The following is a 10,690-nucleotide window of genomic DNA, read 5'->3' as shown; positions in this document are numbered from 1 at the left end:
GTAACCTAACTAATTGTGTCATTGAACTATTTAACCTAATCAATGGGGTCACAAGTTAGACATTAATTCTCTTTATTGTAACTTTTGTATTCCATTCCCATCATTAATAAAATAAATATTATTATTTATCACACTTAGATTTTAGTATAAAAAAATATAATATTATATATGAATCCTATTTTTTATAATACTTTTGTATTTTATAACTTTTTATATTTTTATCTATTTAAAATTTTTATTATTTAATTATGGCATTATGAGCACACTTGGATGGAAAATCATTTTTCTTTTATGTTGATTTTAAATTAGTATTTCATTTCTATCATTAATAAAAATAATTCTTATTTCTTTTACAATTACTTTTATTTAATATAATGAATATATAATATTAGAGATGTGCCCATACGTTTTGCACAAAATTTCTATATTTTTGTGTTTTGATCTTTTTAAATATTTATTATTTAATTATGACAACATGGATTGACCCATTTGACCTAGAAGGTTAAATCATTGGCCTACCACCCAGGTAGGAGTATGGTTTTGTTTTGAATTGCTTTAAATTTTATGTTTCATTTACATCATTAAAATTTTATTCTTATTCTTATTTATCACATTTATTTTTGCTTAATATGATTAACATATAATGTTAATGATGTGCCCAAAATTTTCTATAACTTTTGCATTTTTTTTTCATAATTCTTTGCATTTTTATTTACAAATTAATAATTAAATTACGATTTAATAATTAAAACAATCAGCAACAATGATGTTTACGGTTTGGTTAGGTTTTTGAAATTTAGAAAACTAAATCAAATTAGAAAATTACAGTTTGAGAAAATTTTGTGCCAAACTAGATCATGATACCAAATTCAGTTTGGTTCGATCTAGTTTGGCTGTTTAAATCATATAATGAACACCCCTAAGTCTGCCTATAGAAGATAAAATGAAGTGAGAAAGAAGGATGATGAACATTGTCCCATCAATCAATTAGCTAATGCAACATCCTTTAATCCTTGCATTTAATTGTATCGTAAAAAAATGAGATTCCTCGTTTTTTATTTATCTTCATAAGAAAAGATATACTTGTTGTCTGATTCTGCAGCAAGGTTTAAATCAGAAACAAGTCTTGCCCTACAACCAAAGACAGTCATCAAAGTTCCCAAGGTATTGACCCAAAGACAACCACTCTAAGGCTGCGCTTGAATGTGATGTAAATATTTATTTGGAATTCAATACGATTGGTTTAAAGTTGTGAACCGTTGTAAAGTGAGAAGTGTGATTATTGATGTAAATATTTACATCGATTTTATCGATATTATATTTATATCAATTATCGATGTTAAATTTTACCATGAATTCAACGTAAAATTACATTCCATCTAAAGACTGACAAATAGGGACCAGAGTGTTTAATTATATCACTCCATATTTATACTACAAACAAATGCAGCCTATCTGTCAAATTAGTAGAATATAAGTGGTGGAAAAGCTAGGGGACCTAAGAAGCTTGGTAAATGAGAAGTGTGCCGAGGTGGGAAAGCTAGGGAAGTAGAAAGTACAAGGAGTCTAGAGAGCCTTAACTTCATGTTCTCCTCAGCTTATTTATAGGTGAAGGAACCATTGAATGTGGGGGCGGAAGACTTGGTAATAGCTTCCTAGGTCGATGCCTCCTCTAACCCATAATGTATGAAAACTATGAACTAGTCTTACATGGCCGATTGTTATGCCAGACAAGTATATTGTCATTAATGGCCTGAACCGAACAACCTGTGTTTATGGGTTGGTCAATCAAACTAATTTAATTGAATTGGAGAGTTGGTCACTCCAAACTGATTGGTTAAAACCAGTCAATTCAAGTTGTATCGATTTTGGATTGATTTTTGATTTGATGGTTAACTCAAAAGATCTAATATGGTATTTGGAAGTGTGAGTGCTTTTTGGGACCGATTTTCAAGAAAAAACGTCTATGCTTTCAATACCAAATTTTCACAAAAAAGTGCTTCTACCACATAAGTAGTGAGCAATATTATGCTATTTGGTAAGGTGATTTTTATCACCATTTTTCATGTATGTATTGACAGATAAACACCACATAAGATACACATCAGTCAACCGTTGGAGGAAACGGTTCAATGATGCATGGAATGCCAAATTTGGCATCGATGGGATCCGCATGCCCGATTCTGTATTTATTTGATTCTTCTATCTTCTACCTTCGAAATAGAAAAAAAAAAAAACAGATTTTTTCATCCCTCCTACGCCGGTTTATCTGGCGAGGAGGTGATGGATTTTTCATCCCTCCTCCGTCACTTGAATTTAATAGCTAAAATATAAGTTTATTTGACGAGGAAACGTGCGAGGGGGTGATGGCAATTTCTGGCGATTTAAGTTTTTTATTTTGTAACAAATTTTAATTTTGTTGTTTTTTTCGCTTTCTGCCCCTCCTGCGCCGGTTTGCTTTTTGGGAAGTGAAGAGGATTTCCTATTATTATTTGGCCGGAAAAATACAGAGGCAAGGAGGGAGATGAGCTACAGTGTCTATTACCCTTTCTTGATATAATTTTTTTTAAAAAAATTATTCTATTTTAATTATTATAAAAATATTACTTTTTATTGATATTAAGGGCCAAAGGTTAGCAAACTTAAACCGACTGCAGGTTGATTTAATTAATATTGATGAACAGCCCTATTCTTAATCACTTGAAGAAGTCACCAAACTGCTCCTGAGGTTCATGGATTGATAAAAGTAGCATTCAGAATCTAAGACGTGGTATGTCCTCATTGGTGCAGTTGATATTAGACGCATCAAATCTATTTCGGCTTTTAGAAATCATTTAAAAAGTAAAAAGTGAGGGGAGGGGACAAATGAATTGGAGGGAGAATCCGATGCGGATAGAAAGAAAGTAATAATCTAACTGCATCACACAGCAGAATAAAGCCAATGAAGGGAAACAGGCCCAAAGAATTTGTGGTTTAATGATGGATGAAGGAACTCTAGCTCTACTGTATTGTACTAAGTGCGTGCCATCGCTCGTTCCCCTCCTTCATTTTGGGTGTATACTATCAGCCAACGGCCAGTCGGCCAGTGGCCTCCCTCCTCAAGTTTGAAATACATGTATTCTATTCTAGTTTGAAAAGTCATTGTTAGGGTTTGTTATTATTATTATTATTGTTATTATTTTTTAGCTTTATTATTATTATTATTATTATTTTTATGGTTTAAAAATCAACAGAGCGACAGTAATGGTTAATGACTTAATGTAACCCCGCTCGCCAGTTGCCACCACATGAAGCAATAATAGTTTATGTTTACATTTTACATTTACATTGAGAGAGAGAGAGAGAAAGAGAGAGGAGCGGAGGACATGAAATTATAGATTGATTGGGAATGGGGACCTCGTAATAAAAGAACACCCATGTAAAAGGAGAAGGTAAGGCGCTCCCTCAGACCTCAGACCTCAGGCCTCAGACCTCAGACCTCAGACAGACAAGAGAGAGAGAGACAGGGGCATTGAATTGATGAAAGGAGAAACGGAGGAAGGTAAAAGTTAGGTCACGAGCAACGTCACCTCCCGTTAAAAACATCAAACGAGATTTTTAAGAGAGAGAGAGAGAGAGAGAGCACAAAGCTCCTATTGTTCAACGACCTACCATTATTCTTTCGTGGATTTCAGCGTAATTTTTCAAATTCCTTCATACGCGCGCGCTGAAATGCATGCTATCCCCATCCCCACTCCGCCCATATACATTCTATTCTTATATTTATACATCCTAAAATTCATTTTCTATGTAGCTCCAAATAAAAATAAAATAAAAAAGGTCGGTCGCTGGACGCTAGAGGCTAGAGTAGATGGTGGCGGATTGGATTGATTTACTCTAATAATATATATATATATATCTGGATTCCCCTGCCCATATTTCGAGTTTTCGAATTCCCATCTGTTGTTGGTTGACGACCTGGCCTGGCCTGGCTCCATGATTCACTACTACTCTCTTTTGATCCAACACCTTTCAAATCCTTGCTTGCTTTTCCGCCTCCTAGTTACTCAGATCCGTTGCCGTCTCCCTCTGTCAATACGTACCCTCCTTTCTCCAGCTTGATTTTCCCTGCGCTACCCCCATTTATATTCTATTCAGTCGGAATCGGATCTACTCCGCCCAACTTGAAATTTTGAAAAGAGCAAGAGCCACAAGACGAGCATTTCCCTCTGTTTCGTTGCAGAGTCAGAGTATAGTCTTCAAATGGCTTCCGATATTATCCTCTTCTTCTCCCTAAGCTTTTTCTGTTTAACACACTACGTGTAGATCTCTCCATGTCTGCTACGTGTCTACCATTGCCTTTTTGACGATTTTTAAGACAAAAGTTCTTAAAGCAGCTCCATCCATTAAAAGATAAGGCCCGTCGATCTATCTACTCACTTCACACGTTTTCGATTGAATCCAGATCCGGCCTTTGATTTTCTATTTTCTTCCAGGGGCGACTGAACAAAAAAAGGTTAGAATCCTAGGCAATCCAGATCCCAAACTAACAGATTGTCTCAGAGCTTCGATGGAACAACTCCTCTTCCCCGTTTTCAATGCTACAGTATCTGTAAAGACAATCAACGGGGAGACGAGTTCTTTTCCCCCCTTTTAAATACATTCTTTATTCATTTTATCTACATGACCAGAAAAGATCTTGCTTTAACATGCGACTTGATCCTCATAAAAGGGAGCCAGAGGAACACATAAACACTGAACAACAAACAATGCCCAGTATGAATCTCCAGGAAACTCCCAAGTCTGAGACCACCACCAAGCAGAAGGAGCGACACATCGTTACATGGACACAGCAGGTTTCTTTTTCTTCTTCTCCTCTCCTCCGCCTCCTCTGTTTTTCCTTTCCTTTTCTTTTTCTTAATTTTTACTTGCATGATTCTATCCCTTCTGCGTTTTCCTCTCTTCTAATTTATCCATCTAATATAGAAAGTTCCTGAAATGCAGGAGGATGATATACTCCGGGAACAGATTAACCTCCATGGAACTGAAAAGTAGAGTTTCCTTCAATTCTGTCAATGCTTCTCTAATTATTGATGAAGAAAAGTGTCTTCCTTCTAGATGATTACAGTTTGCGGCTCAACATTAACCTTATTTTATTCATGTGTATGCAGCTGGGCGATTATTGCATCCAAATTTAAGGACAAAACAACCAGACAGTGCAGGAGAAGGTTGATAATTAATGATACTTTTACTGTTTTACATCCCATTGTTGTTTGAATTCCAGAGTAATTGTTTTTTATTTATTTTTCGTTTTTCTTTACCACCTCAAGTTTAAGCTGATTTATATATGGATGATACTGCCCCAGATGGTACACTTACTTAAATTCCGAATGCAAGAAGGGAGGGTGGTCACCAGAGGAAGACATGATCTTATGCGAGGTATTTGTTGCTAAAGCTGTGCTTTATTAGTGTTTCTGTCTCTCAAAAGCATGACTTTTGGCCCTCTTTCCATGGAGTTCTCAAACTCCGTTCACAGTTTGTCTCTCACTCTCTCTGGGAATAAGAGGTGTCTCAGTGTCTGGGTGGTATTTACATTCGGGTGCGACACTTTAACGAGTATTATGAGTTTATGACTGGTTTGCTTTTGCCATTTTTTTGCTCGTATCTCACACCAACAACGTCCTCTGTTTCATAAAAGCAAGCTATCTGACCTTTCCTAGAAAAAATGCTAGAAATTCTCAAAGAGTTTTATCCTTTTATGGATGAGATAATCTTTACGTCGTACTTGAACTCCTTTGCGAGGATCTATCTCGCTCCCCCCCATTCCCCAATCTCCAGAGTACATTGCGTTTTTGTATCTGTCGCTAATTTTTTGAAGTACTCTTGATCCAGTGTTCCGTTTGGTTTCACACCATGATTTTGCTGTTTAGATACCCAGTAGGTGGTTCGTTTTTAATTACTTTAATAGTCATCCAGGATCCAGCTAATATCAACAAGTTATTTTGGGCCTCTAACTTTAGAAACATGGATCTCTCTCTCTCTCTCTCTTTCTCTCTCTCTCTCTCTCTCTCTCTCTCTCTCTCTCTCTCTCTCTTTTCTTCTAAAAGAAACCTTATCGAAAACTGAAACTACGCCCTCGTCGCTTTTGAGTTTTGAGGATGGCGATTTCCTGGCCGTCAGGCCCGTCACTGATGTTTGCTATCTAATTGTCCAAATGTAAGTGCAGGCTCAGAAGATATTCGGTAACAGATGGACTGAAATTTCGAAAGTGGTTTCAGGCAGGTAAACAAACTAACTTTATGGTGTACGATATTTCCTTTTCCTCTTTAATACATCACTATCATCGCTTCATATCTCTAATGGCATTGGAATACTTGAGTCGTTATTGCTCTCCTGGTGCAGAACGGATAATGCTGTAAAGAACCGGTTCTCCACCTTGTGCAAGAAAAGAGCCAAACACGAGGCTTTATCAAAGGAGAACAATGCTTCATACATCAACCCAAACAATAAGAGGATTATATTTGGTCTTGATTTGGGCAACGAATCAGCTGATTGCACAGCTCCTTGTAAGAAGTTGAGGTACTGCAAAGATCAAGTGCTTCTTTGTAAATGACAACAGGGTCCGATGCTTTACATGTAACTCTCAAAGTTCATGTGATGTAGGACCTACATCTCAGATCTCTCAGAGAACAGCACCACCAAAAGAGGACTAACCAAGGAATGTGGAGTAACAAAGCTTCAGCAGATAAGACCTCCTTTTGCAGTATTGGTTCAAAACTTCCATAATGTTGACAACTTGCCACCTAAGCAACATGTCAGCGACAAGAACCAGGAACCCTGTAAATATGGTAATCTGCTTCTCAATACCTTTATGTCTTTTCATAAAATGAAAGAGCATCTAGGTAACATTTTTGCTCAGATTGGCCTGTAACTAAAAATGTAATACAGTGGATCGATGAGAGCAGCAACATGGTTAAGAAGGGCATACAGCAGACAGCACTCATAATCTTTATCCTTAGATTTATTACCGCCATTAGTTGCTTCTTTTTCCAATATTGAAATATCATTATTTATGGAAAAAAAATTGACAGTTCTCCTTTCTGATCCAGAAGTAGTTGGGAACAACAAGGAAGGAACATTTCTTAGAAGGGATGATCCAAGGATCACTGCTTTGAAGCAACAAGCAGAACTACTCAGCTCACTTGCACTGAAAGTTAATACAGAGAACACCAACCAGAGTCTTGAAAATGCTTGGAAGGTGAGAATAAACTTAGTTTGCTAAATTTTCATTACAGATAATTCAAAGCTATTAGCATATCTTCTAATGATGTCAAGCTTCAAATTTAATATTCAGGAACTCCAAGATTTCTTAAATCAAACCAAAGAAGGTGATCTGAACCCACAAAAAATCTCTGAAATGGATTTTCTACTTGAAGATTTCAAGGACTTACTAGAGGACCTAAAGAGTAGTAACTTGGGAAGTGTGCCTTCTATGAGGTAATAAATATGCTGGTTTCAGATTGAAACAGGTCTACCGGTCACAGAGCATTCAACTGATGATTGCTTTATGGTATAGGCAACCTGATTTTTCTGAGTCCCCAGGGAGTTCTGAATACAGCACTGGGTCGACTGTCCAGTCCCATGCAAAAGGTGATAAAACTGAACAACCTCAAACTGAAATATGTTCACCAGACCAGTATGGTGGTGTTGGGCCAACGCCCATTCATAAAGAAATACGGAATAGTGGTCGAGGTTGTGAAGACGGAACCTGTTCAAGTATTACCCAAGGTAATCTAGCAAATGTACCACCTTTTTCTTCTTTTCCATTTATTATATTATCCCAAATTGGACATTAAAAGAATTGACTTTGCTAAATACATGCTTTGTACTTAAAATATTGATCTTACTCCAGCAGGAAAATTTCTCTCTTGCAATGAGCTGAAAGACAATGATGGAGTTGTTTTTACACTGGCACATAGTGAGTTCAGCTCACCTCTTCAAGTAACCCCACTATTCCAATCTTTGGCAGCTGGAATTCCAAGCCCAAAATTTTCAGAAAGTGTAAGTTGTTCTATTATTCTGATGTTTGGACTCTCATACAATAAAATGTGAAGGTTATGGCCTCTAAATACTGATGGTTCACAAATGGAATGGTAGATTCTCACATTTTCTTCTATGCATCTTTTTATTCACGATGAAATGAATAAACAAGCATCATTTTTAAAAAATGGTTCTCCACAAGAGAAGGAAAAAGGAAATCGGACAACCCCTATATAGCCATTGTACCAAACATTGTAGAAAGCACTATGTTCAATTTTGTGGATAGTCGGTTAAAACCATCACTGACTTGTCTCAGACAATGGAAAACATAGAACCTAAAAATCAATGCAGTGGTCACTGACTTGGACAGAAAAGAATTATGTTCAATTTTGTGGATAGTCAGTATACTGTTCCTAAGGCCATAATCTCACTTCATATCTAGAATTTATTTTCTCTTTTCCCATGTATTCTGTTGCAAGACTAACTCATAATTTGCAATGCATTTTTCAGGAAAGGAACTTCCTACTAAAAACACTTGGTATTGGTTCTCCATCTCCCAACCCAAGCACTAACCCTTCCCAACCGCCACCCTGCAGAAGGGCACTACTCCATAGCCTTTGACCAATTTCTGTTCATGTCTACTTGCAGAAATTTGTGTCCTAGGAAATTCTAGCCCATCTTCACAATCTAATTCTCTGGAAATATTTTGTCTTGTCTCTTCAGTTCACTGTCCATGTCTCCCAGGCCTTTCCGACCCCTTTCTTTACCAAAAGGCCGTTGCAAGATCTGCACCTCAAAACTGTGATTTAGAATGTTTTAATACATTCTATTGCCAATCTGATCTTACAATGTGTTCTGCGAGGGTTATAGGCCTGAATACTCAAATTGAGTTCCAATGTGTCTGTTGAATTGCTTGATTTTTGTCCGAGTCTTCTCTAAGGTTGTGGTTGTTGGTATTCTGGTTTTTTTTGGGCAGTCCAGTTTTGGGTCTTCGATTTGCCATTTGTACATAACATGCATTATACAACCTTAGTCTTTTTAAGAGTGTAATTACACATCGGTAATTTGGGCACCTCCCATACATTGTCTTAGAAAAAAAAAATAGTTAAAGAAAAAGAGAAAGGAAAGGAGGACCAACCAGTTGAAGTTGGAGTCCTATTGATTTGATTTTGGTGTGCATAGGATATAGAATAAAAGTTTTTTTTTTTTTTCCTTCTTTCTTATTAAGCTGGGTTTTGTCATGGATGTAACTTACTATATAATTGAAGAGGAGAATGTGATATTGGCTTTGTGTACGAATTTCCTGTATCCTATTTTCTTTTGCGGGATATTCTTTTACTTTTGATCAATATTTCTTTTCTTTTTTCTGATATTTTAACGAACAAGTTTATTAAAGAAACCGAGAAAATTCTCCATTACAAAAACACACAAGGAAGTGAGGAACACCATAAAATGGAGAAAGAGAGAATCTCATCAACACTGTAGTGATAGTTTCTTTTGCCCTTTCCACATTAAAGAGAAGAACATCGAGTAAAAGAAAGAAAGGGAAAAGGTGAATTACTTATAGTCATCACCCAACGTTGTCTCTGTTCCGGTGTGAAGACACAGTCTCTCTTCCCCTCTCTCTCTCTCTCTCTCTCTCTCTCTCTCTCTCTCTCTCTCTCTCTCTCCCCGAGGACAGGTGATGTTTGTGGAAGAAGAAAGAGCTTCTGAGTCCATAACTTGGAACGCCAAAATTTTAGGCGAGGGAACTGGGACAGTGGGACACCCATTCCATTTGGCTTTCTATTTGAAGTCAAATGACATGTTTGCCACGGGATTCCAATAGGAGTACGATCAACCGTTACCAAACTTGTAGACCCGGGGTAAAATAGTCATTAAATTCTCTGCCTGCTTCGTTTCATTCCTGTTACAGTGCCACATTACATTACCGGAACTTTGGGACTAATCACTAATGGTCCTAAAATCGGACATTCTGGATCCAAGATACAAACTGAAATGTTTGAAATTTCAGGATTTTGGATAGAATATTTAGGGTAAATTTCTCCAATCACATTATTCTATAAAAAAAAAAAAGATTTCTCCAATAACATTTGTCCTAACTCCCATAAAAAAAAATGCACCAAAGTTTGTTTATCCATCCTTTCCACAAAAATGCACCAAATTTTCCGATTTTTCTTGGCTATTTCTTTATTTTTGGAAGGCTGGTTATTTCTTTATTAAGGCCCATTTGAGAGGGCTAATATAAATAAGTGCTTATCCTAATAGGCGCTTATTAGTGTTTGGTGAAAAAGGTACTTCTTTCAAATGGGTAGTATTGATTATAAATATTTTGAAAATTACATGCTTATAGAAAAAAGTACTTGAAAATAAGCTAAAGATTTTGGCTTCTTCAAAAATTGCAATGGATTTATTTTTCATAATAAGCACTTATTCATTTTTATACCAAATGCACATATAACCTAAAATAAGTGCTTAAAATAAGCACTCTCAAACGAAGGCAAAGAATTACGATTGATAATGGGAATCATGAGGACGAGGAAGAGACGTTTTTTGGCCATTGGATTAGGATCCTCTCAACACACAGTCGAATACAAATATAAGTATGTAGAGTACAAATACATACAAAATGTAAGGTTTTGCATTCTACTACTTCCAATCTGAGTCTAAT

The 10,690-nt window shown here is 36.4% G+C and overlaps 1 protein-coding gene across 6 annotated transcripts; it reads left to right on the top strand.

Moving 5' to 3' along the window:
- Positions 1 to 3,844: 3,844 nt before the first annotated feature.
- Positions 3,845 to 9,318, top strand: LOC148854185 (transcription factor MYB124-like). Of its 6 annotated transcripts, none has more exons than XM_088981897.1 (13): positions 3,917 to 4,495; positions 4,712 to 4,835; positions 4,984 to 5,030; positions 5,151 to 5,207; positions 5,346 to 5,418; positions 6,206 to 6,261; positions 6,382 to 6,558; positions 6,643 to 6,827; positions 7,092 to 7,237; positions 7,334 to 7,476; positions 7,556 to 7,767; positions 7,892 to 8,040; positions 8,530 to 9,318. In XM_088981897.1, the coding sequence occupies exons 2-13, from the start codon at positions 4,749 to 4,751 to the stop codon at positions 8,638 to 8,640; spliced, it is 1,443 nt and encodes a 480-aa protein (XP_088838023.1). In that variant the 5' UTR covers positions 3,917 to 4,495; positions 4,712 to 4,748; the 3' UTR covers positions 8,641 to 9,318. The 6 variants fall into 6 exon arrangements, with proteins under 6 accessions (XP_088838020.1, XP_088838019.1, XP_088838021.1 ...); XM_088981896.1 differs by having other exon boundaries at positions 7,089 to 7,237; XM_088981894.1 differs by having other exon boundaries at positions 3,845 to 4,835.
- The last annotated feature ends 1,372 nt before the right edge of the window (positions 9,319 to 10,690 follow it).

Source organism: Nelumbo lutea, chromosome 4, assembly GCF_056320005.1.
Source record: "Nelumbo lutea isolate HS-2025 chromosome 4, American lotus-T2T, whole genome shotgun sequence".
Classification (NCBI taxonomy): Eukaryota; Viridiplantae; Streptophyta; class Magnoliopsida; order Proteales; family Nelumbonaceae; genus Nelumbo; species Nelumbo lutea.
This window is presented reverse-complemented; position numbering and strand designations above follow the sequence as displayed.